This window comes from Danio aesculapii, chromosome 9 (assembly GCF_903798145.1).
Source record: "Danio aesculapii chromosome 9, fDanAes4.1, whole genome shotgun sequence".
Classification (NCBI taxonomy): domain Eukaryota; kingdom Metazoa; phylum Chordata; class Actinopteri; order Cypriniformes; family Danionidae; genus Danio; species Danio aesculapii.
The window spans coordinates 8,167,564-8,195,161 of record NC_079443.1 but is presented as its reverse complement, the minus strand read 5'-3'; the positions used below and the strand labels follow the sequence as shown (position 1 = coordinate 8,195,161).

Here is a 27,598-nt window from a genome sequence, read left to right as displayed (position 1 = left end):
TACATTATCCCTCGCATAACTCAACAGACTGGATACTACTGTGACAATCCATCACAAAGAAAGACAAATAGAACTGAAGAGAAATATATTGCAAATGTAGTCTCTCCATCATACCAGAACTCCAGCTTCTGACTGTGATGACAGCTGACGTCTCAGTTTCCCCCTCTCCAGCTCAACCTGGTGATGGTCAAACAAATACAGTAGCTACATTAATCATGCCGACATCATAATATATGGTTCCTTTGAGAGGCGTGCGCACACCTGTGTCAGTGTCTCTCTCAAGTGCTGTCGCTCAGTTCGTAGCCTCTCAATCTTCTTCTCTAGGTGACTGTTTTTCTTCTCTAGAAGGTTCTGTTGCACCTCCAGTTGTGCTACAGCCTGCTGCATCGCAGACAGACGCCCATGAACAGCAGATACTGTGTCCAGCTCATCTCCAGACCCCAGCTCTTTGTCCTAATAATATGGGACAAAATTAAACCAACTACCAGATCACCAGTGGTGGTTGGGGGGGCATATGGCCAAAGGGTAAATCTTTTTTATTTATTGTAACGAAAATTTGAACTGTAAAATCAATTTTAAAAAATCAAAAAAAGGGGGACATGTCACTGAATACTGAATAAAGAGCACTATACATGCTTGAACGCTTCCACATTCCACTAAGATTGTGTTTTATTAAGAAACTTTCTCAAAAGCCCATTTTGTTAGTACAAGACTAGAGGGCACAAAAGATCCGAAATAAAAATCTAATAAATATACATAAATTAAAAACTTCTTTTGCATGAACCCATGGATCATTGTTGGTTTGAGCACACGACAAAGCACAAGATATTCTCTATTAACCTGAAATAAAACATACTATTAAAAAAATTGCCTGAGATTTGGGAACCTCTCAAATGTCTCACATTGTGCCCCTGCAGGTCATAATATACACAAATGCTTTTAAGAATAGTTAGTGAAATAATTTTTCATTCCCAAAATCAGCAAGTAATCATTACAAATCTCTCAATATTTATTATAATGATACTGTAATGTTTTCAACATTAAAAAAAATATAAATAAATAAAAAAGAATCTGGATAAAAAAAGCTATGGGCAGATTTACACTCACCGGCCACTTTATTAGGTACACCTGTCCAACTACTCAATGGAAACAGTTCAAACCGGGCATCAGAATGGGGAAGAAAGGTGATTAAAGTGACTTTGACTTTCAGACGGGCTAGTCTGAGTATTTCAGAAACTGCTGATCTACTGGGATTTTCAGGCACAACCATCTCTAGGCTTTACAGAGAATGGTCTGAAAAAGAGAAAATATCCAGCGAGTGTCAGTTCTGTGGGCGCAAATGCCTAATTGATGCCAGAGGAGAATAGCCAGACTGGTTTTAGCTGATAGAAAGGCAACAGTAACTCAAATAACCATTTGTTACAACTGAGATATGCAGAAAAGCATCTCTGAACACACAACACATCGAACCTTGAGTCAGATGGGCTACAGCAGCAGAAGACCACACCAGGTGCCACTCCTGTCTGCTAAGAACAGGAAACTGAGGCTACAATTCACACAGGCTTACCAAAATTGGACAATAGAACATTGGAAAAAGTTGCCTGGTCTGATGAGCCTCGATTTCTGCTGTGACATTCAGATGGTAGGGTCAGAATTTTGCATCAACAACATAAAAGCGTGGATCCATCCTGCCTTGAATTAACGGTTCAGGCGGGTGGTGGTGTAATGTTGTGGGGGATATTTTCTTGGTACACTTTGGGCCCATTAGTACCAGTTGAGCATTGTGCCAATGCCAAAGCCTACCTGAGTATTGTTGCTGACCATGTCCATCCCTTTATGACCACAGTGTACAGTGATGGCTACTTTCAGCAGGATAACACGCCATATCATGAAATGTGAATCATCTCAGACTGGTTTCTTGTACACCAGATCTCAATCCAATCGAGCACCTTTCTGATGTCGTGGAACAGGAGATTCGCATCATGGATGTGCAGCCAACAAATCTGCAACAACTGCATGATGCTATTATGTCAATATGGAGCAAAATCTGTGAGAAATATTTCCAGTACCTTGTTGAATCTATGCCACGAAGGATTAAGGCAGTTCTGAAGATAAAAGGGGGTGCAACTCAATACTAGTAAGGTGTACCCAATAAAGTGGCCGGTGAGTCTATATAGTTGTGTGCTTTAAAATATAAAAATATTAGCAAGATATTTAGTTAAGTTCCTCTGTAAATTTCCATCTACTTTAACGGACACTAAATAACAGTATACTTTACACACATGGACTTCATCCAATATGGCATAATCATCTACTGACTTATGTTCTGATTATTTGGTTTTATTTGAAATTCAGAATCATGCTCAATGTACTGTGAATATCCAGTTTCAACAGATCTGATGAGGAATATAAAATGTGAAACGTGTACTTTATTTTAAACAAAAAATACACAATTTACATCTAAATGACTTGTTAGTGTCAGTATTTGTTGGCCGCTGATTGTCCTACTTTGGTTATGTTTTTGCAATCAGTGTTGTTCTCTTAAGTCACAAATGACTTCTTCGTCAAGGTGCACCACTGAACTGAAAAAAAGACTACTCTTAAAAAACTATAAATTATAATTATTGAGTAATGTACCCGTTCAGGAGAAAAGAAGAAATGGTAATTTTAATAATTACTGCAAAAGAAGAAAGACACACAAATAGGTTTTAAAACAAGTGGAGGATAAATAACTGATGACAGAGTTTTTATTTTTTGGTGTACTAGCTGAAAGCTAAAGTACACCCTGCCCTTTACTTACCAGTGAAATATCAGCTCCTGCCTGGGCTCTCTTGTACTCCTGTTGTCCCAGCCTCTCCTTATAGTAAATCAGCATGGCTTCAGTCTTCTCCAGAGCTGTCCTGACCCGATCCCTGTCCTTGCTCAGCTCCTCGACTCGCTCTTTCAAAGCAAATACTTGTAGATCCTTCTCTCTGAGGAGTCTGTCTCTCTCCTCCTTTTCTAAAAGGACAGTTGACACTTGTTGCTTTAGCCTATCCCAGTCCTCATTCTCTGGTGGCCCAGTTTTCATGTTCCCATTTCTTAACAGAGAGTGCAGTCGGTCGATCTCAGTCTGCAGTGTTTCAGCCTTGATCCTCAACCTCTGTATTTCCTGTTCCTTTTTTGTCAGGTTCTTTGTAAGTGTGTCTGCCTCTAACAGCTTGACATGAGAACGATATTCAGCATTTATCTCTAGGGAGTCTGCTAGAGTACCATGCCCACTGTCCATCTTTAGACCATTGTTTTTCTTTTCAGAGTCTCTAAGATAGCGTATATCATTTTCCATTTTGGTCTCCATCTCTTGTTTCACTTTCTCTAGGGTTTCTAATTTTTCCCTCAATTTCTTGGTATCTCTTTTCTCATTTTCAAATTGATCCTGCAATCTAAGTCTTGCTGATTGTTCTTTGTACACCTTTTCGCGAATACTCTCTAACTCAGTTTCCTTATGCCTGAGTCTCTCTGAGACTAATTCAAGTTGTCTTACATTCTGTTCATCCCCTTGCTGAAATCTCTCACTTCTTCTTTTCTCATTTTCATAACTCTCTTTTACCAATTTTAGCTCCTTTTCATTTTCCCTCAGTGTTTTTCTAAGGAGCTCCAATTCCTCCAATGCATTGTTTTTTTCTTTTTTTTCTCTTTTAAGTTCCTCCCAGTTGTTCTTCTCTTTTATTCTGTCCTCTCTCAGTCTGTCAGCTTCCAGCCTAAGATCTCTGAATCTGTTGCTCAGTTCCTCTGCATCTCTGGTTCTCTCTGCTGCCAAAGAGCTCAGTTCTGTCCTCTGATCTTCCAGGATGTCTAATCTAGCCTTTGCTCTGGTCAGCTCGGCCTCTCTTTGCTCCTTTAAGCTTTTTATAGCCATCAATTCTCCTTCCATATTTTCCTGTCTTTGCTGCAATTGTTCCTTCTCCTGCATCCCTTCCTCATTTTTCTTCTTAAGTTGTTCTACTTGTAGGTGAAGGGTGGTTTTAAGCTCCTGTTTTTGCTTCTCTAACATCTGGACTTTGAGTTGAAGATCTTTGGATTCAATATGTGCTACCCTTATGCCTTCTTCTCTACTTCGTACCAACTCATCCTTCCTTTCCTGCATCATAGACCTGAGTCTCTCTCCTTCACGATGACTCTCTTCTAGCAGTTCCTTCAAAGTTGCCATCTCCTGAAGGCCAGTAATCAAACCATCTCGCATCTCCTGGTTCTGCTCTTTTTGCTCCTGGATCTTCAATTTGGTTTGCTCTTTGGTTCTAGACAGACTAACCAGTTGTTCTCGCAAAGAATCGACCTGGAAAGACAGTGCTTCTTTCCTTTCCTTGGCATCACTCAATAATGAGCTTATCCTGTCCTTCTCTCGTCTCTCTCGAAGAGTTTCATCTCTCAGAGCCTCCATCTCTCTCTCTTTCCGTCGAAGCTCTGCTGAGAGATGATCTCTCTCCTCCTCCAGTTCTCTTACATGAGACCCAAGCTTCTCTACATGTCCCATCTTCTCCTCAAACAGGATTTGTTGATCTTTCTGAAAATCCTCAAGCCTGGCTCTCAGTCTTTCCCCATCCATTTTTTTATCTGTCAGTTGGGTCTCCAGGCATCTCTTCTCTTCTTCAATCTGACTCAAAGACCTCTTCAATTGTTGATTTTCCTCTTCAATGTTCTCTGCCCTAGATTTAAGCGTTTGAGTCTCCATTTGGCTGTTCTGCAGAAGTTGTGATATCTTTCTCTCATCTTCTACCATTTTATTTAGTTTCTCCTTCAGTTTTGTCACTTCTGTAGCTTGATCCTCAAGCCTGGCTTTCAGTCTTTCCCTGTCAATTTTTTCATCTGTCAGTTGGGTCTCTAAAAGCCTCTTCTCTTCTTCAACCTGACTCAAAAACCTCTTTAATTGTTGTTTTTCCTCTACGATGTTCTCTGCCCTGGATTCAAGCATTTGAGCCTCCACCCGGCTGTTCTGCAGAAGTTGTGACAACTTTCTTTCCTCTTCTATCATTTCATTCAGTTTCTCCTTCAGTTTTGTCACTTCTGTGGCCTGATCCTCAAGCCTGGCTCTTAGTCTTTCCTTGTCCATTTTTTCGTCTGTCAGTTGGGTCTCCAGATGCCTCTTCTCTTCTTTTGTCTGACTCAAAGACCTCTTCAATTGTTGTTTTTCCTCTTCAATGTTCTCTGCCCTGGATTCAAGCATTTGAGCCTCCACTCGGCTGTTCTGCAGTAGTTGTGATAACTTTCTTTCCTTTCCTAAAATTTCATTCAGTTTCTCCATTAGTTTTTTCACTTCTGTGGCCTGATCCTCAAGCCTGGCTCTTAGTCTTTCCTTGTCCAATTTTTCGTCTGTCAATTGGGTCGCAAGATGCCTGTTCTCTTTTTCAATCTGATTCAAAGATCTCTTCAATTGTTGTTTTTCCTCTTCAGTGTTCTGTGCTCTGGATTCAAACATTTGCGCCTCCACTCGGCTGTTTTGCAGTAGTTGTGACAACTTTCTCTCCTCTTCTAAAATTTCATTCAGTTTTGTCACTTCTGTGGCCTGAGCCTCAAACCTGATTCTTAGTCTTTCCCTGTCCACTTTTTCATCTGTCAGTTGGGTCTCCAAATGTCTCTTCTCTTCTTCAATCTCACTCAAAGACCTTTTCAATTGTTGTTTTTCCTCTTCAATGTCCTCTGCCCTGGATTCAAGCACTTGTACCTCCACTCGCTGGTTCTGCAGCAGTTTTGACAACCTTCCCTCCTCCTCCAGTCGTTCATCCAGTTTTCCCCTCAGAGTCTTCACTTCTTTGTCTTGTTCACTAATAAGTTTCTTTAGTTCTTCAATGCTCTCCTTCTCTTGATCTCGCTCACGTTTGATCAGGAATAGCTCTTTGTTACACTCCATAAGTCTTTCTTCTTTTCCTCTATGCTTATGTCTTTCCTTCTCCAGTGTTGATTCGATTTCCTGAAAACTGCTTAAAACTTTAATGTTCATCTGCTCTGCTTCATGCAGCTTTTCCTTTAGCAGTGTCTTAGCTTCTTCGTCATGGTGCACTCTGTCCCTTTCTTCTTTTTCTTTTTGTTGTAAAGTCTTTTTCAGTGTTCTTGCCTCCTCTTCAGCATTACGTAGCAGGGAAGTTTGTCGTTCAAGGTCTTCTTGTTGCTCCGTTCTTATCCTCCTGTCCTGCTCAATCGCCAGGTTCAATTCTTCAATCTTCAGTTTTAACTGCCTCACCTCTGCATCCTTCTGAAGAAGTTCTTCTGTCTGTATCTGCTCCCTATATCTTTCTTCCATCTTTTGTCTTTTCCTTTGCTCTTCATCCCTTTCCTTCAAGTTCACCTGGTCTTGTTCCATCTCAGTTATCTTGGCTTTGCACCTGTTCACCTCTGCATGTTCTGCTTTAAGTTTCTGTTCAAACATCCTCTGTTCTTGTGCGAGTTTCGTTTGTAATTCTGTCAACTCACCATCTCTCTCCTCCATCCTTTCTAATATCGCCTCTTTTTCTTGAATGACTCCCTCCATTTTGGTATTAAGATTGTCTAATTCTCTTTTCAGTTGTTTCTCCTGTTCCTTTAGATTTTCTTGCATCCTGTCCAACTCTTTTTGATCATCCATCTCCCTCTCTTTCATCTTTGAGTTTTGCTCATTTAGATGTTCAAGCTGTTCATTCTTCTGCTCAATATCAGTCTCTAGTTTCTCTATGATTACCTCTAATGATTGAATTCTGTTTTTAAGATCACTGATCGCCTCTTCTTTCTTTTGTACTTCTTCCTCTCTTTCCCTAAGAAGCTCTGACAGTTCTGTTTTCTCTCTTTCAGCAACACGATTTACGCTCTCCTTCACTTTCTCCATGTTGCCAGCTCTTCTCTTCCACCACTCTGCATTGTCTCTTGCCTCTTTCAGCCTCAGCTCAAGTGCTCTATTTTCTGTCGACAGAGTAGATTGCAATTGCTCAATATCTTTTTCTCTTTCTTCCACGAGTAATGAGATATGTTCTTTTTCTCCAATTAGTTCATCAATTCTGCTTTTGAGATCTATCAGGTCTTCATCTTTCTGTTCCAGCTGTCTTCTCCACTTAATTTCTTTCTCCCTCTCTTGCTCATCTCTTTTCTTTTGTCTGCTTTCGTTGTCTCTTATTTTGTCAAGTTCTCTCTCTTTTAGTTGAGTGTTATGTTTCTCCAGAGTTTCTACTCTACTCTCCAAGGTCTCTTTCTGTTGTAACTCTATTTCCAGACTCTCAATTGTTTTCTCATTGGACTGGAGTTTCAATTTCAACTGTTCTATATCATCTCCTCTTCTTCGTATTTCATCCTCCTTCTTTTTCATTAGATCAGACATCTTAGCCTTCTCTCTGTGTGTGATCTCGAGGTTCTGACTTTCTCTTTCTACTCTTTCTAAAAACTTCTGATTTAACTCTTCTTTCTCTCTCTGAACCTCATTTTCTCTCTCCTTCCATCTCTCAACCTCATCACATGCTCCTCTCAGCCTTAGTTCAGCCACTTTCTGTTCTGCTGCAGATTTAGTCCGTATTTTCTCTAGTTCTGCGTTTCTTTTTTCTAAATGGTGCAAAAGCTCTTCTTTTTCTTTTAACAATCCATCAATCCTGTTCCTCAGTATCTCCACTTCTCCATCTTTCTGGCCAAGCTCTGCGCTCAGAGCTTCTCTCTCTTTTTGCCATCGTTCTCTGTCTGTTTTGCTCTCTTCTGCTTGTAATTTGTTTTTTTCTGATTCTTGTTCAACATCTCTTTGAAACTTCTTGCATTCTGACTGCCAGTTTTCTATCTCTCTTTCATATTTTCTTCTTTCCTCAATTGATTCTTGTAATTCTCGTTCTTTCTGTGCGGTCCCTCTCTCCAGGTCTGTCTGCAGACATTGAATCTCTCCTAAACAAATACAAGAGAAACATTTGTACTTTATTCCTTTACAGAAATACACCAAAATATAAAATCAGTAATGGCAACAGCAAAAATAAAGGGTGGTTTTATATTAAAACAGCTTGACCAACCTTGCAAGACATCTTTAGTCTGTGTGAGTGTGTCCACCTGCATTTGTAGCTGCATGCACTTCAACTCCAGACCTGAGGCCTGTTCCTGAACCTGAGTCATCTGCTTCTGGAGACAAACGACCACTCCTCTGAAGAGAGAAACAGGCAAGGTAACAAACTATTTTGTGAAATGGGTCCAACAATGGTTGAACCAATGCCCTCTTTAAAATATCTGTTAATACTAATTTTTATTCAAAATATCTAACATGATTGATCTACTTCTATTTCACATGTAACTTTATTTTTATTGTGTACTCAAAGCATCCTTACATAAGAAAGTAAAGGCTGAAGTCAGGCAAGTTTAAACATTAAGTTTAGTTTAGAGATCATTTTAGTGCTAGTAGTGTTTCAATTAGTAGTTTCCTAGTTAACCATTACTACATTTGCTACAAGTACATAGTACGCACATGCAAAACATAACTGAAAATAATATACAGGTATACATATTTGTGAAATACTTATCGTGTTTGTCATGTTCTGAAAATAAAAGTGTACTTTAAATAATTAATTGTCTGGTTTCTACAACCTCACTAAGAAGAATTTATTGGGATGGATGGATGGATGGATGGATGGATGGATGGATGGATGGATGGATGGATGGATGGATGGATGGATGATGGATGGATGGATGGATGGATGGATGGATGGATGGATGGATGGATGGATGGATGGATGGATGGATGGATGGATGGATGGATGGATGGATGGATGGATGGATGGATGGATGGATGGATGGATGGATGGATGGATGGATGGATGGATGGATGGATGGATGAGACTCAGTTTGACTATACCTGAGTTCCTCTTTGACCTGTGCAAGTTCCTCTTTCTCTCTCTCCAGTGTACATACTGTGTCCCCTAGTCTCTGGCTCTCTCTCATTAGATCGTCTCTCTCTCGCTCAGATCTTCTCTGCAGCTCTGCAGCTTTCAACAGTTCAGCCTGGACACTCTGAAGCTCCTTCACCACTGTGCTGCACTGCTTTGTTAACTGAAACACAAACACATCACTGTTCCAGTGGACCCAACCATGCATTCAAAACAGGAGAATGTGAGTTTAGAATGCAAGCTTAACATTAAAAGCAATGTCAACTATGTAATAGAAGTTGCAGCATATAGAAAAGTGTGACTTTTTTATAGAGAATGTACAGTTAAAGTCAAAATTGTTGAAATTATTAGCACTTCCTTGACATTTTAATTCTATTTAAAATACTTCCAAAGTGCTTTTTAATGGAGAGAATATTTTTAAACATAATAGTTTAAATAACTAATTTCTTTTATTTTGCCATGATGGCAGCACATAATATATTACTAGTTATTTTGCAAGGCATTAGTAATCAGCTTCAAGTGCTTAACTAGGTTAATTAGATTAACTAGGCAATTAGGGTAATTAGGCAATACTTTGGGCAACAGTGGTTTGTTCTGTTGCCAAGGCAGCCAACAATATTAGCCTCAAATTATATTTTTTAAATTAAAAACTGGTTTTATTACAGCCAAACTAAAAGAAAGACTTTCTCCATTACAAAGAAATATACAATAGGAATTGCTGTAACAATTTCCTTGCTCTGTGAAACATTACTTGGAAAATATTAGAAAAATCTTACAAATTTCACAGGCAGACTATATGACCTCTCACCTCTTATTTTACATCTATTGAAGAAATAAATAATAGTATATGAAACAAATAGAAGTATAAACATATAAATCAAAGAATAAATGAAAATTTGAAAAAAATTCTAATATTTTGAGGTCAATGCAGAGAAATATTTAATGTTTGGAATAAAAGTTTTTTAAGCATCTTTCATGAGTTTTGTGTTTTCTGAAGCACAGCATAATAACTTCAATGAGACAAAATTCATTTTAAACATCTTACAGTTATTAACGCTAATCTTGAGCCTGGTGGTAATTTATTTAATTATCTCAAACCCTATTTAATGATAGCCACACTTTCCAGTTTTTCCAGTTGACTTTGCAAGATGATGAGCTTAACATTATTTCAGAAAAAAAATTAAGTCCATTCTGTAATTTTGATCTCCAAGGTTTAGACACACACGCACACGCATGCACGCACGCACGCGCGCACACACACACACACAGTTGAAGTAAGAATTATTAGCCCTCCTGTATATTTTTTTCCCCAGTTTCTGTTTAACAGAATATTTTTTTCAACATGTTTCTAAATATAGCAGTTTTAAAGAGTCCCTATGATGGGTTTTTCAAAATGACCTTCCATGCAGTGTGTAAAGCCTGGTTTATACTTATGCGTAAAGTGATCGGTGTGACTCACGGCGCATGCAACGTGCGTAGCCATGTTTTTATACATCTGCATGCTGTTTGTGTTCCTCTGCAATAACACTTCAGAAACGTGATCTGGCAGTGGGTGTTTATGTTCCTCTGTGTCGAGTTTCTTCGCTGGTGTTTTGTTTTTTTTCTAAATGCTACCTTAATTTATAAGTTGCTCAAACTCGCTCATTTTGAGGCAGGAATCGGCAGACGTGCAACAAGTTTAATGATAAGGTAAACACAAAACAAAAGTCTCCATCTGGAGCTGCTTCATGGGACACTCGCTTCATCGGGCTTGCACGACTCACTCCTCCACCCACACTCGTCAGCCTCCTCTCTCCTCACAGAGCTTGCGCTACGCGTCATTGCGACGTGTAGTTACATTTTTTGAGAGGTGCATTCAGCTTAAAGTGCAATTTAAAGACTTAATTAGGCATGTTAGGTTAATTAGGCAAGTCATTGAATAATGATGGTTTGTTCTGTAGACGATAGAAAAAAAAATACTACTTAAGAGGGCTAATATTATTGACCTTAAAATGGTTTCAAAAACAGCTTTTATTCTAGCTGAAATAAAACAAATAAGACCTTCTCCAGATATATTTAATACAGATACTAGATTAATACTTAAAAATATTATAGTACAGTACTGTGAAAACGGAAAGAGAGAGAGATAATATGAGAGAGAGAATTATATGGAAACTTGTCGCCTTGCACCTAGTTAGCGCACAGTATAATTTCATTTTTCAAAAAAGTATTTTCTGAATCTGTCTGGCAGGCAGGCAGCATTGTCTGGGTTTCTCACCTCTGCAATCTTTTGTTCATCTGTGCTCTTGTCTTCTGTGAGGGCCGTCTGCTCCCTCTGTCTGTCCTCCCTCTCCAGCTCCAGCTCATTCTCCAGCTCTCTCTCCCTCTCTCTGAGCTGCTGCAGAGCATTCAGATCGCTCTCACTTCGCTGCCTGCAACGCAGTGGGATCATCAACACAACTGCGGTAAAGCATCACTGGCTGTGAAGAAGCAGGGCCAGCAAACTACAGCCAAATTCAACAGCTGCTGAAATAAACCCAGGCATTTATAGTGCAATCGAACGCCCCATGCATTCATTAGCATTCCTCCACAATTCCAACACGCTCGTTAAGGACCTGATTAGCTGTCATTTAGAGTCACAAGCACTTTATACACACTTTTTTGTCAGATTTGTGCATAAAGCGGATAAGGAAATGGTTCAGAAATGTATACTTAGATAATAAAGCAATGATACTGATTAAAAAATAAAAAGATATAAATAATAACAATTAAAACATCCAAATAGTGTCTTCCTGTTGGGACACGAAGCAACATTGCAGATTAAGCAGTGAGCTCCCTAAAGACAGTTTTAAATCTCAGTTAACTTGATTTATATTCACTTATAATTTAAATCTGATGAAAGATGAGTGGATGAGCAAAACCCTGAAAATCAATGTAAAGTCTACAGGCTTTAAAGATGCAAGAAAAGATGCAAGAAAATATGCAAGTATTGTTATAAAATATTTGTTTTTACCAAACATATTGTAGTCTAAAACTGTAATATTGTGGAGCAACAATGCCTGTTTTCTGATGAATTTATTTTTAACAATGATTTATTTCAGTGATTTAAAGCTGAATCTTCAGTTGTCATTATTTTAGTCTTAAGTGTCACATACTATTTAAAAAAAAGCACTCTAATATTATGATTTGCTGCTCAAGAAAAAAAATCATTATCAATGTTGAAAATTGTTGAGCTGCTTAATATTACTGTGGAAATATTATATATTTTCCAGGATTCTTTGACATTTTAAAATTATAACTGGTCCCTTTTATGCATGCTAGCTAAATCAAAGTACTAATTTCTATCCTAAATATGTTGTTTACTGAAGAATACTGATTAGATTCTATACTAATATTTTACTAATAAAAAAAAACATTACATACTGTACAAAATATTATATAGGAGCACTAATTTAATACATTTATTTAATACATTTTATGGAAATATGCTAAAAGTATTTAAACGCTGGTTTATAAAAATAACTAAAAGAAATCAAATGTTGTCATTTACTTTAGTTTAAAAACTGCCTCAATTTCTTTCTCAAAATATTAGAAGAATGTTAGTAACAAGAGTTCTTGAAGACAATAAATGGTCTAACTTGCAATTTAGAAATGTCTTTTAATTGAAATGACTATTAAATTATTGTTAAAACTAATATTCAGCAAAAGAGAGGGTGTGCTTCATATTTTTTGACGAAAATGAAAGGAGGCAGTTACGTTATAGGCTCCGTTTTGTTATAAAATGCATACAGTGAAGATGACGGTCATATAAATATGCAGCTACATGACGCCTCAACATTTTTTGGTATCTGTTAAGTTGTTAATATCAAAATGAAAATTGACAGTTCCTCATATCATGTTTTCATTTTATTGTTAAGAAACTGAAACAATGTAGCCTAGGTGATCTAAATGATGTTATAAAGTGCACTGTTCCCTATGAAGATTTACCCGACGTGTCCTCTGGAGTTTGTTTTCCATATCAAACCTGCAAAGTCTAAACTTAGAAGAAAAGGATGCAAGACTAAACTTTGTGTAGTCTACTTAATATTGAGGGAAAAGTCCCAATCAGATGTCTCCGTTTGCACCATCCACACTGATACAGAACAGCAGCGTCTAAAAATGAAAACAGCCTCTTCAGCGTTTTCAAAAAGCTCTGTTTTTAGCGCTTGAAAACACTGAAGCAGTGTGGACGGAAGGCGTAAAAAGCTAAACTTAGGCATAAAAAGGTAAACATGCTTATAAATCACACACAATTAAGTATTTTGGAAATGCAAACATGCAGATTATTTTCTGTGAGGCTTGGGTTTTGAGTAGGGTAGGGGTAAGGGGATAGAATATATGGTGTGTGTGTGTGTGTGTGTGTGTGTGTGTGCGTGTGTGTGTGTGTGTGTGTGTGTGTTTGTCTGTGTATGTTTTTGTAAAAAAAAATAAACATTAGAAGCAAACATTTAGCATTCAACATTTAAGCAAACATTTTTTCATTCTTATCCGACATCCATCTAGATCACTCTCTTCCGCTGAGGTGTGTGTTCTGAATTTTTAAATCTGCTTCACCATTGCCCACCTTAATTCGTGGAGCTCTAGAGACGTGGCCTTCAGTTCCCTGCGCAGACCTGCCGTCTCTGTGCCAAAAGCCTGGATCTGAGCCTGAGCTTCAGCCACCTCCATCTCCAGCTGAGGGGTCAGGAAGACAAAAAAAAATTTAATAAATAAATAATCCCACATCTCATCCCTCCAACCCAAACCTGGCCCTACAAGCGATGCAATCTGGCATAGGATCAAGTAATTAAAGGCAAGAGTCCTGTGACAGCTTGCGGGGGATTTGGTCAAGTCCCTAGGCGGTGTAAGTGATCTATGCTAAAGATGGGCTAAACCTGCGTGCCAGACCTGCAGAGAGCGGACACAGAGTTCTCTCTTGTCCTTGGCCAGAGCTTCATTTAAGGCAGCCATTTTCTCCAGGGCATCTCCAGCTCCTGCCAGCTCTCTCTTGAGCTGGTTTTGACCAGAGGACTGGGCCAGTAATGACTCCCGTGCCTGGAGGGAAACAAGGGAAAAACAAAGGAATGATGGATGGTGAGGTTTGGAAGGGTGATGAAATCTAAAACGTGAAACAACACAATTCTGCGAGGTCATTTTAACAGGCAGGACTCAAAAAAATTGAGAACTGCCTGATGTTTTGGGACCAGTGGGAGAGGATTTCAGGCAAGCAGACACAAATGTCACATGATCAAGTGAGCCCAATGACATTGTAAAGTAGCTTTATAAAAGGGGAGTGGTATTACAGTACAATCATTATTTTTAAGAAGTTAAGTGGAGTACATCTGCAGTTTTACAATATATAATGTACTTTTTCAAAAAGGTGACATCAATTCAAATTGCATTTATTTATTTGTTTATTTCTGATCTTATTGAGTTTTTATAACATGGAGAGTTTAAAAGAAGGGTTCTGGTGTAATTCAGCTCAATTTAAATGTATTAATTAATAAAATTTTTGATCTAAAAAGGCTTTTTGCAAAAGTTTTTATGTTTATATATATGGTGAGTGGGGAAAACCGCACTTCTACATCATGTAGTGGGCCTCAAAAATCACTGGGATTTGGGTCGTATTTTAACATCAGGAAATAAAGAATAAAAAAATTGACTTGTTGTGTTTCTATCACTCCAATATGACAGTGGACACACTATACCTACACATAGTTCTGTCCAAACAGCTTACAAAAGTTGATTATGATCATAGGTGCTCTTTAAGTCTTTAATTTAAGCAACATTGTATTTTCTGTCCATTACTCGATCAAATGTCATTTACTCACATCTTACACGTCATCTTTCATCTTAAATTTATATTTATTGTTCAGTCATAAGACAGTAATCCAGAAATGTTTTTTCTTCTCACAGTTTAAGCAAGTGGCGCAGACACTTTATTTACAGAGTTAATTATTGTTACCCATTTAGTAACAAACCAGAACGTTTAAGCAGTTTCAAACACAAAATCTAAAAACTTTTTGGTCCTACTTTATATTAAGTGGCTTTAACTAATTTGTACTTACACTGAAACTAATAATTAGTTACAATGTACTTTTTGTGTAAATACATGTTTTTACATGGCACTTATGCTTGATTAAATACCTACATGTAATTACATCTGTAATTACATTTATAATTGTAAATGTTGACCGCCCCCAAGCATTTACGGATGTCCAGCACCCGTATGAACCCTAAACCTTCTATAATGATGAACAACTTAAATAAAATCAACCGACATACATCTCAATTATTATTTCTTAAAAGAAATGTTGGTAACACTTTATAATAACTACACACTATGAATCATTTACTATGCATTAGCATCTAGTGAATTCATTATTTGTTAAGCATTAACTCTACATTAATAAACGTTATTAAGCAGTTTATAACTGCAGCTACAAATGCTGTGTTCTTGACTTATAAGCACCTACAGTACATAATGTGCTTAATAATTGTATTTTCATACTTAGTTAATGATTTATTTTTCATTACTAAATTAAGTATTGCATTATTTACAAACCAGTTGTATTTAAGAGTAGTTGAGGGTTTTTAGGATAATTCAGAATGAGTTAGTAAATGATTAATAAACTATTGAAATCAACATTTATTTATCTTATTATTCAGGCATATACTAATAGTTAATGTCTATGTTAATAAACGCTTTATTAACTCAACTTCCTGCAATTTTGTGACCTAATCTAAAGTGAGGACAGTTTATGCTTTATAAACCACTTACAAATGACAATTAAAGGCTCAGAATCAAATGAACAATAATCTTTGCAATCTTTTCTAAAAAATAAAATTACTGTAAAGTTTAAACATTGCTGAATAACAGGAGTGTCAAAATACCACATAAAACTGGATAAAACAACAACAATATAATAATTTAACAATATAAAATGCAATGTTTTAACTTTAAATAATTTTATTTTAGATAAGGTTGCAAAGATTTATTTTTCATTTGAAGTACAGTTTTATTTGTGTATCTTTAAATGAAAAGGAATGAATAATATCATTTTTCCTGTTTAGAATTGAACAGAGCCTTTGTTTGTCATTTATAAGGGATTTATAAAGCATAAATAGTCCTCACTTTAGATTAGGTCACAAAACTAGACGAAAGTGAGTTAATAAAGCATTTATTAACATACATAGTAACCCTTAACATATGCCTGAATAATAAGACATATAAACGTTGATTTCAGTAGTTTATTAATCATTTACTAAGTCAATCTGAATGATCCTAAAAACCCTCAACTACTATTAATACAAATGGTTTGTAAATAATGCGATACTTAATTTAGTAATGAAAAATAAATCATTAACAAAGTATGAAAGTACAAGTATTAAGCACATTATAAATATGTTTGTAAGTTAAGAACACAGCATTTGTAGCTGCAGTTATAAACTGGATACTAACGTTTATTAATGTAGAGTTAATGCTTAACAAATAATGAATTAACTATTTGCTAATGCTTAATAAATGATTTATAGTGTGTAGTTATTATAAAGCGTTACCGAAATGTTTTCAAATAATAATAATTTTTATTATTATTTACAATCCCAGCTCACCTTGAGTAAAGCATCTTTAGCCTGCTCTGCCTCTTGCTCTGCTCGAGCTCTGTCCAGCGTCTCTCTCTCCAGCGCCCCCTGCAGCCGGTGCAGCTCTAGACGAGTGCGGCTCTCCCTCTCGCACAGCTGAGCGCTCTCCAACATCTCCGCCTCCATGCTGATTCACAAACACACTTCACACTTATTCACCGTGACCAGCATGACCAAGCAGGGCTCTAGCAGTGACTGATGGGTAAGTGTACCGCTTGTGTCTCTCTCCGTCCTGCTGGATTCTGTCCTCCTCCTGCTTCTCTCTCTGTCGTCTCATGTGTTCGTTCTCCTGTCTCAGCTCCTCTGTGAGTCTCTCAGCCTCCTCCATCTGACTGTGCAAACTGCTTACTATTTCCTTCTCACTGGGCACACAAAACACTTTACAGATTACCATTCTGTATTCAGACATGTCAGTTTTATAATCATGACCGACACAATACACCAGTAACTAACTGTAATAAGCACAAACAAGACTTCATACTAAAAAACAGTCCAAGGCACTCGAAAAAAGTAGGTGAAAAAATATCTACAGGTGCACTAGGCCTATATATCTCTGTTATTGAATATTATATATTATTATAGCCATGTCAATAAAAGATTTGTAACTTTTTCACCTACTTTTTGAGTGCCTTGCATTTTTAGGATTTTTGTGTATCCTTATGAATTCCTTATCCAAAGAACACAGACACATCAATTACCGCTAAAACACTTTTTGTTTGTTTATGGAGATATATGAAGAGTTCAGATGCAAAAGCCGCTAAACGCCACTTCCGCCAAAAATGAGATAATGACATTGAGTGAATGCTTTGGGCACGTAGTACACCATCAACAAATAGATTTGCTTCAAATCATCTAAATCGCAGTGTCAGCGCTTTCAGAAATAACAGTTTGCTTGCAAAAGCCGCTAAACGCCACTTGCCTTTGACAGCAAAAGCCGCTATATCCCGAGAACCAATCAGAAAGCACGAATCGAATCATATGTTTTCAACGTAGCAGCGCGCTGATCCACCAGCGTTTATAAGGAGACTGTTTTATTCTGCTTTCGATTTTAAAAGATGAAGTTTGATGAGCCTGTCCGACTGTCAGTGAATGGCAAATGAAAACATCCCTTACCTCAAAACTCTAGAAAAAGATCATAGAAAAAAGAAAACAATGTACATTTGGAAGTGTAACATGCATTCCTAACTTTTTTTTTTCGCAGCGACGCTACTTTGAATGAGTTGGATTTACTATACATTAAACAGCAACTGCGTTTCACGAAAGACAGAGTTAAGATGCCTTTCTTTTATCCCACGTGGATGCTATGAGGATAAACAAGAGACCAAGACCTTAAGTATGGTGAGAATAAATGAATGACAGCTTCTAAAAGTGTCTGAGAGACATCCCCTTTTTGCCCAGTAGGCCTACCTTGTGTTTTATTAGCTAATTTAAGCTATTTTTAAAAGATAAATATAAAGTATAAAACTATACATTATTTATATTACTTTATAATACCTACACATCTGATGAGCTTTTTATATTAATGGACAATGCACAGATATTGATGTTTCACAATGTTTTTACAGTACGTTATATGAATCTACCAAGCTTAGTTTACCATGTTTGCAAAGTTTACATTGCTATACTTACATTAAATCCAAATCTCAAACGTCAGAAATGACAGCAGATAGTTAAGATTTAATTAATGTCAGTTTTAATGTTATTGAATAATGCACTTACTTGACAGATTTCATTCATTCATTTTCCTTCTGCTTATCCGCTGGTTTATCACAGCGGAATGAACCGCCACTTACTTGACCAATTTATATATTTTAATTTTAAGTGGTTTGTTTAATGTGTTTTATATTTGATAAAATAATTTCTAATAGCATCTTTAGTGATTTTTCAGCTAATTACACTGTCTTGTTCCAATAGGTGGATTTACATTTACCAGACGCTTTTATCCAAAGCGACTTACAAATGAGGACAAGGAAGCAATTTACACAACTATAAGAGCAGCAGTGAACAAGTGCTATAGACATGTTTCAGGTGTGTAAAGTCTAAGAAGCAAAGCATTAGTAAAAAAATTATTTTTTTTTTTTTTGAGAGAGAAAGAGAGAGAGGGAGAGAGGGAGAGAGAGAGAGAGAGAGAGAGAGAGAGAGAGAGAGAGAGAGAGAGAGAGAGAGAGAGAGAGAGAGAGAGAGAGAGAGAGAGAGAGAGAGAGAGAGAGAGAGAGAGAGAGAGAAAGAGGGCACAGTGGTATAGCCAGAGAGGCAGTTGCAGATTAGGAAGGAAAGTGGAGACTAAACAGTTGCGTTTTTAGTCGTTTCTTGAAGACAGCAAGTGACTCTGCTGTTCTGATGTAGTTAGGGAGCTCATTCCACCAACTGGGCAGATTGAATGTGAGAGTTCGGGAAAGTGATTTCTTCCCTCTTTGGGATGGAACAACGAGGCGACGTTCATTCACAGAACGCAAGTTTATGGAGGGCACATATATCTGCAGAAGTGAGAGCAGATATGAAGGAGCCAAGCTAACGGTCACTTTGTAAGCAAACATCAGAGCTTTGAATTTGATGCGGGCAGCAACTGGCAGCCAGTGCAAACGGGTGAGTAGCGGAGTGACATGTGCTCTTTTGGGTTCATCAAAGACCACTCGTGCTGCTGCGTTCTGAAGCAGCTGAAGAGGTTGATAGAACTAGCTGGTAGCCCGGCTAGCAGACAGTTGCAATAGTCCCAGTTTGGAGAGAACAAGAGCTTGAACAATGAGTTGAGCTGTATGTTCAGATAGGAAGGGTCGGACCTTTCTGATGTTGTAGAGTGCGAATCTGCAAGATCGAGCAGTTCTGGAAATGTGGTCAGAGAAGTTCAGTTGGTTAGAGAGTTTTGCATAAAAAGCACTAGTGGATTTAGCTGGTTTTGATGCAAAAGAAAATCTACCTTGTTAAAAACCAGAGAATTGTCAAAAGTAACATTTTTGAAAAAAAAAAATATTTTATTTACTAGCTAATAACATTATCATTACATATAAAATGAAAACCTAAATTCTAAACCTAATTATAGGAGCCTGATAGAAAATGCTCATTTACAAGAAAAGAGGTCTGATGGATTTAGAGGGTTTTGCATCTGAACTCTTCATTTATATACATACTAATACAAAAATTACAACATAAATGCAAAATTGAAAATTAGTTACATTCAATTTAACTTTAAACAGGGTTTCTGCAGGTTTCACCAAGTCAAATTTAAGATTTTTAAAGACCTTTTTAAGCTTATTATGAAGCAAATTTCAGACCTATACAGGGCTTAACACTAAGGGCTTTATTTTAACGATCTAGGTGCAAAGTCGAAATTGCATGGTGCAAAAGCATTAAGGGCATGTCCACATTTGCTATTTTAAAGATTGAAAAATATGGTTTGACCCACAGCCCATGGTTTAACAGGGTTGTGCTTATTCTCTTAATAAGTTATGGGTGTGTTTTGAGAATAAACCAATCAGAGTCTCATCTCCCATTCTCTATAAGAGTCAGTTGCGTTGTGCCATGGCGCATTTGGTATTTACATGGCAGCTTTCAGCGGGTCTATTGCACAGTCTATTTTAGCATTTCAAAATGCGCCTTAACACACCTCTTTTCTAGACCAGCACACCAATACGTCCACAAAGTGGTGCAAATGGATATGCTATTTAAACAACGTGGTGTAAAACGGGAAAGTTAGGATTTCGTTGGTCTGGAAATAGCAACACGTCGCACCAAACACCTCTTGCGCCTTATTGCGCCAGGTGTTTGATAGGGCCTAAGGATTTTTCCTAATGGTATGGTTGGGCCAATGAAAAAGATTTTAACTTGCCTCATCAAAACTATTTAAATTTAGTTATTTCCTAGCCACATATTTTAAATGTGTTTAAAACAAGCAAAATCTAGTTCAAATATTTACTAGTTAAAAAAACTATAATAAATTAAATTTATGTTAACAGTCGGTCTAAAGCACATGGAGAACTTTAAAATAAATGTTTTATAAAGACGATAATTCTATCAATTTAACACCTTTTAAAGCCATAAATTTTGTTTTTGAAATTTAAGACATTTTATGACTTTTTAAGACTTTGCGGACAGACACCCTGTTTAAATGATAATGTTTTTTAAAGATTAACTTCTGACCTGTGACAAACTTATTTATCATTATTTTAAAATGTTAGAATTTTTGCAATATTACTCTTTTTATCTGTTTTTCTTTTATCAAATATCATTGAAAACAGCTGTGCTGCTTAATATTTTTGTGAAAAGTAAAAATTTTAAGGATAAATAACTTAATAACATTACGATAATAACTTTTTTGTTGATGAAAATAATGTTTAAAAGAGAGCATTTATTTGAAATAGACATTTTTGTAACGTCAAGAATGAATTTATGGTCAGTTTTGATCAATTTGCTGAAAAAAAGGCTTACTTTTACTGATTCTCTCGTTTACCTAATTTTATCAAACTTTATTGAATTTAATCTACAACACTACATCTATATTAGGTATTAAAACAAAACAATGATCACAATTTACCTTAATTTAAATGTTGTATTTAAAATTATTAATAAATAAGGGGTTTTAAACATTAAATGAAAGTGAGAGTCAGATCAGCAGACTAATATGATTTGAATATTTTGTTAATATCTAAAAATATGCTGTATAACCTTTAATTGTCAAACAGACAGTCAGTCCAATACATGAACCATCAAAGGTAGCATTTGGGAACACTAAAAGCTCACATTGGGATGAATTATGATATTGAAACAATGAAGCATTCATCACCTGTTCAACAGTTCCTGTGTGTGTTTAATCTGTAGTGCTCCCTGATTGGTCTGTTCCTGAAGCTCCGCCCTCTCACTCTCCAACTGCGTGATTCGCTGCTCCAGTGATTCCTTCTCCGTCCCAAGCCTGCGCAAGCTCATCCGAGCATCCTGACAAAATGACATTGGGCTTATTAAGAGAGCTTGCAGACATTAGCCCAGAGGAACATCCATTTAGAGAACAAGCCATTCAATTTGGGAGGGAAGATTAAAAAGCCCCTGTTACTGATTCACTGGTTTAAAAAGCATACAATGATTGTTCATTCATAAAAAGACCATTGAAAAAGAAAATAGAGTGAATTCTGATGTCATATTGATCAACCTGTACTTCCTGTTCCCTCCATTGCAGGGCAGTCTCAGCTTGAGCGATGACCGAGAGGACAGAGGACAGTCCTTCACTAGATGCATCATCAGTGGGGAGAAAGCTGGAGTCTCCACTCATCTTCTGAGAAAGGAGAGCATGAGACTGAGAAAGAAAAAAGTAAACATCAATTAATTCATTCTTCATTTCTTTCCATTAGGGGTTGAGTGATTCTTATTCCTGGTTCTGAAATCAATTTCTTACTGTTATTGTTATTTATTCTTCTCAAAACCTGACAGTATTAAATGAGCCTTTAAAAAAAAAGCTCAGTCAAGCATTTTTTTAATCATTTGTGGGCCGGATTAAAAAACCAATAAAATAGGATGTAAAAACCAATTCACTGACAATTACAGATTATTTATATAGCATAATTAAAAACAACCCAAGTTGCTGACCAATGTGCTTAACAATAACTAAAAGCCACAAACAACAAGAGTAAGTCAAAGACAAAAAAAAAACTACTTAAAGAATGCAAAGAATATAATAATTTAAAAAAAAAAGTTTTACCTGGTCAAAGCCAGTAAAATATTAAATATAGTGTGTTAAATGCTTTGTCAAACAGGAATTTTTTTAGCTTAGATTTAAAATCAGACAAAGAAAATTAATTAAAGTGAACTGTCCTACAGGACCTGTTAACAGAAATCTGACTTCTGACCAGTGTTAGCAAAGGAGAGTTTGATTAGTATTCCTTCTTTTAAATTGAAGCACAGCAGGCAAAAACACTGATTTCCATTGCGTCTGTCAATTTTGAGATTTGGTTTTTGGATAATTATACTTTGTGTAATAAAGAGAAAACACCCAAAATACACTTTTAGAGTTGCTTCTTTCAGACAACTTGTGCCAGAAGATGTCAAGTAAAATGCATATTTAGAAGTTGTTTTTCACAACAACAACAACAACAAAAAAAATCTAACTTTGGCAAGACTCAAACACACAACACACTTGATGGTTTATTCTATGTGCCAAAGGTTTTAACAGAGAAATAGCTTCATACATAATTTCCCTGATAAAATACAACATTATTCTACAAACAAAGTCGATATTTATTGACTGTTCAGACCAGGGGTCACCAACTTTGTTCCTGGAGACCTAATGCCAAGCTCAGACTGCATGATTTTAGCCCCGATTTTGAATCGCTGACAGGCTTTGAGAAATCACTGACAAATGCCAATACAATAACACAGTGTTAAGTATCAAAGACACGATCTAAGAGAATTGGTAAGGAGTCGCCGTCTGGCATGCTAAATATCTGGACCTGTCTGCGATTCAAATCATACCATGTGAAAATTACATTGGTGATTACCTACAGCAAATGAGGGAGAGCATCCACTAGTATGGGTGTCTGCAGGTCAGCGGGAATTTGGGGGAGAAGTTAAAAGGGCTTCTTTTCAGTTTATCTGGACCCAAGAAATGGAGCAAAAACTAGTGGAAGTTTGGCAGGAGCGCTCGTGTCTGTTTGACGTGTCATCTGAGCAATTGCTAATTCCCTTCAAAAGCCAGGTGGGCAAAAGTACATTTTCTACTCCACTAAAGGCTTCTTTCTCATTATGTAGTTATAATGATATACTACGTGTAAAAATATTCTAGGTGACCTCGCATTATGTCGCTTCTCCTAGGTTTTTGGTTGTAAGACGTTTGCGGACCGAGACAAAGTTGTTAGCGATTCTTCCTATTGTAAAGTCATGCAGTGTGAAACCCCCTGTGACGCGACTACTTTGAAAATCGTGCAGTCTGAACTCGGCATAACTTTCTGCAGATCAGAGCAAAGACACCTGTCTGTAATTATTAAGTATTGCTTCAGGTCCTATTAATTGGTTCAGGTGTGTTTGATCAGGGTTGGAACTAAAGCTGCGGTCACATTGGGCTTTGTGTGTGCGAAATTCTGTCGTACTGTGCTGCGAAAAGGGGCGGGATTAAACAAGATGATTAGATATTAAAAAAAGCGAGCGATTGCTCCATGCTATAAATTTCTGTCCAGAGAGGTCATGTTTTGATCCTCGATTGGTCTCACGCAGTTAAGTGATGCGATTTCGCAGGTCAGAGTTCACCAAGCTTGAACTCTGCACCGCTGCGAGCTCCGAAACTTAACGCATGACCCTGCATTTTCGGTCTGACGCATTCGCGTGCGTATGAATGGAAGTCTATGGGAAGAAAAGTCAAGTGTGACCGCAGCTTTAATTCTGCAGAAGGCAGCTCTCCAGGAACAGAGTTGGTAACCCCTGGTTCAGAGTATATTAAATACTTATCAAGAAATTATGTGTTTTAAAAAATGAAATGAAAGTGAAAGTTAGCTTCTATGGATCTAAGTGGGCTTGTTTCTGGAGATTTATCAGAGAACAATTTAAACAATGTATTTCAATGTTTAAATGTAAACAATGTATCAATGCATTTTATGGCACCTTTAAACTGAAAGACTCTCAAAGAGTCGTCAATTCCTCTTGTAATTGAATCCAATCTTTGGATTCAGCTCCAGATTCTAAGAAATGGGGAATCAATTCTTTCATCAATCGACTCCCAGCTCTATTTTTTAATGCTGACTCACCAGGGTCTTGACAGCCTGAAAGACAGACTCAAAGTTTCTCTCCAGTTCCATCTGTCTCTCCCACTTCCTCTCTTGCTCTTGTTCTCTGTCCATCTCATGCCTGTGCCTCCTCTCCATCTCTGCCTCCTGCTTCTCCCGTTCAGATTCAAGAGCTTTTACCGTCATATTCAGCTCTGTGATCCTATAAAACAATAATCCCAGTATATCAATACAAAAAGGTGCAAAACATGTTAAATGTAATATGATCTTGGTATTGAATGTTAAAACAATATAGTACTACAGATATCCACAAAAACATACTGTAAATACACAAAATATTGTAGCATGGAATTAAACTATAAATGAGGGCTGCACAATATATTGTTTCAGTACCAATATTTCAATGTGATCAGTGATCGATAGTCAAATTGCAGGACATGCAGTGTTGAGTTTGTATTATGATTAACCATTTGCATGTGATTTTGAGGATTGTGAATGTTTGAGGAATTTAAAAGCATTCAAGAAAAAGAAATTGTACAGTTAGCAATGTTAATAATGATTAAAATGTGTTGAATTATTTTTAGAATTTAATTACTGTACCTGAATAGACTCGGAATATGATAAAACACTGTTTATTTCAATTGCAACCTCTGCTTTATTGTTTTATCAACACTTTTAAATTGTTTATTTTATTGAATCCAGACGCAAACACCTACAGAATCAACCCAATCAATCTAAAATTATATATTCTTTCCAAATAAACATCCAAATAGAGATTCAAGTCATCTGATGAGATTGTATTCATATCCCAGACTAACAAAATATCGCAATGTTAGATTTGTCCAATATCGTGCAGCCCTAGTATGAATCCTCAAGTGACCTGTTTCTGAGCTCCAGGGTTTCGGACTCGAGGTCCGCTTTTAATTCAGTCGACTTCCTCTCGTCTGTCTGTTCATGATTCAGATCATCGAGAGACAGCGGGCCCTGGGTGGTGGAGAGGGGTTGTGCTGAAGTGGACTGGGATAAAGAGGAGTTATGGGTCAGCTTGGGAGCCGATGGAGGAGAAGCCCATACAGAGAGGAGAGACGAGGAGAGACGAGAGAAGTCTGCTCTTAGTTCCCACAAGTCCCTGCGACACAAAAACACAACACATGCACACTTAATTGATGGTGTAGACTAGAGATTGCGTGCACTACTACTGAAAGGTTTATTATGCTTAAAAAGGTTGAATTTACATGATGATGATGATGATTTTTATTTAATGCAGCTGATGATTTATATCTCAGCAGCAAAGGCTATTTTCATAGCAAGAACATTTTCAACATTAATGGCAAGAATATTAACACAACAATATCAGACAATTAAAAATAAGCAAATGAAAACATAAATTCAATAAGATTAAGCGTTAATCTATTTTTTAAAACATGGTGATACTTTGCTAAAAATGTCCTTCATTTCATAAAAGAGAGTTCATTTCATAAAAAAAGACTTCTTCAGTCATTAAAAGTAGGACAGTCTGCATTTTTATGAACTAAAATATGAGAATAACAGTGAAGGGAAATATTACTTCAAGGACAGTGTGTTATTTTCGCCACTAGAGGGCTTGTATTCACAACAAACAAAGGCAGTAGTATTAGGCAAAAAGTAGTTTTTAAAGCATTTTCTATAAAATCAAACTGGAAATTGAGGGTGTATGATGTTTTTAGCATGCCGACGCTGGACACGATCCATGTCACTAGTTAAAAATGCTTATTTGTCTGGATTTTAACATCCTTTAAAACATTTGCCGTAATATATTTTTTTACAAGCCTGAGGGGTGTTGCTCTGTTGTTCCCACCTCCCCTTTCCATTTTTATTTGCTGTCTGCTGTTCTTCTAAAATCTAGGTGTTCCGGAGTTTTCACGAGTGGACCAATCTCAAGAAGATGGGGGTCATTTAAGCGCTTCAGTGATGACTTAAACCAGACTGGGGGAGATCCCTGCCTCTTGTCACTGTTCTGTCTTTCTGTGTGACATTTTGTGCCTGTCCTGTTCTCTGTTTTTTAGTTGTACCTCTATTCAGAACCTCCGCTCTAAATATGCCTAAATCTACTAAAAGGGAAGTGAAAGTGAAGTACATCACGTGACTTACATTTTACACACACACACACATAGTTGATTCTCTGTTAATCCATTAGGTCAGAAGCGGATGTTTTTGCTAGCAAGTGCAGTTTAGTGAGGGACGTGTGACGCAGAGAAGGTTTTTTTTCTATCTTCAGATTTCCCTTTAGTTATTTAGAGGTGGGGGAGGGATTAGTTAGCGGGTGTTTAATTTGCTATTTTCTTTGATTTGGCACCACTTATTTTCCTTCTCTCTATCAGGCTTGTTTTAATTGATTTGTTTGCTTACTTATCATTTATTGTACACATTTGTAAATTTACTTTGAGTGATTAAATATTATCTTTTGCTTTCTTATCTATATTGTAAATAAAGCGAACCACTTTTGCCACGTCTGTGTCTGTGTCGATCCATGGCAGCTAATGTCTCAGAAGAATTTTAAAAATATTGAGTTGTCATAATTATGTTTAGCCCTTTTCATCCTCCGAGCCACACGAGGCGTAACATAATTATACAAGTCAGCAAAATACAGTAGTCAACATTCATTCATTCATTTTCCTTCAGCTTAATCCCTTTATTAATCAGGGATTGCCACAGCAGAATGAATCACCAACTATTCCAGCATATTTTTTACACAGCGGATGCCTTTTTGTATGCCACAACCCAGCACTGGGAAACACCCATACACTCTTGCATTCACACACATACACTATGGCCAATTTAGATTATTCAATTCACCTATAGCGCGTGTCTTTGGACTGTGGGGGAAATCAGAGCAACCGGAGGAAACCCCAAAACAAGAGGAGAACATGCAAACTCCACACAGAAACGCCAACTGACCCAGCCGGGGCTCGAACCAGCGACCTTCTTTCTGTGAGGCGACAGTGCTAACCACTGAGCCACAGTGTCGCCTAGTAAACATTTATAATAAATCATAAAAGTTTTTCAAAATTGTGAACTAATGAAAGGGAATTTTCCACTTTAAATGTCGACTACTGTATATAACACAAATATTTTAATGATAAAATCTTACAGATTGTGCCTTTTTCTTAAAAGAATTTTTACATTTTAATGTTTTAATTTTATTAGATTTAATTTGTTAATTATTCCTGAGATGAAATGATGAATTGTCAGCATCATTCTCAAGTCTTCAGTGTCTCACGATGCTTCAGAAATCCATCTCATGTGTTCAGGAAGAAAAATAAACATAATTTAATAGGAAACAAGGAATTCTATCAATGCAAAAAGCTTTTTGTAAGTAGGAAAAACACTGCAGCTCTTTTCATCCATAACAAGTCAGCTTGGACC

At 37.0% G+C, this 27,598-nt stretch overlaps 1 protein-coding gene across 1 annotated transcript in view; it reads right to left on the bottom strand.

Moving 5' to 3' along the window:
- si:dkey-230p4.1 (rootletin) overlaps positions 1–27,598 on the bottom strand; it is a 42,481-nt gene that overhangs the window by 4,771 nt on the left and 10,112 nt on the right. The window contains exons 8-21 of the mRNA XM_056464777.1: positions 25,074–25,322; positions 24,215–24,395; positions 21,634–21,777; positions 21,274–21,422; positions 16,706–16,855; positions 16,464–16,620; positions 13,758–13,904; positions 13,435–13,544; positions 11,110–11,263; positions 8,822–9,015; positions 7,989–8,116; positions 2,801–7,866; positions 262–453; positions 115–177 (exon numbers count right to left, since the gene is read on the bottom strand). Coding sequence (XP_056320752.1) covers positions 115–177; positions 262–453; positions 2,801–7,866; positions 7,989–8,116; positions 8,822–9,015; positions 11,110–11,263; positions 13,435–13,544; positions 13,758–13,904; positions 16,464–16,620; positions 16,706–16,855; positions 21,274–21,422; positions 21,634–21,777; positions 24,215–24,395; positions 25,074–25,322 — 7,084 coding nt within the window. The remainder of the gene's footprint in view (positions 1–114; positions 178–261; positions 454–2,800; positions 7,867–7,988; positions 8,117–8,821; positions 9,016–11,109; positions 11,264–13,434; positions 13,545–13,757; positions 13,905–16,463; positions 16,621–16,705; positions 16,856–21,273; positions 21,423–21,633; positions 21,778–24,214; positions 24,396–25,073; positions 25,323–27,598) is intronic.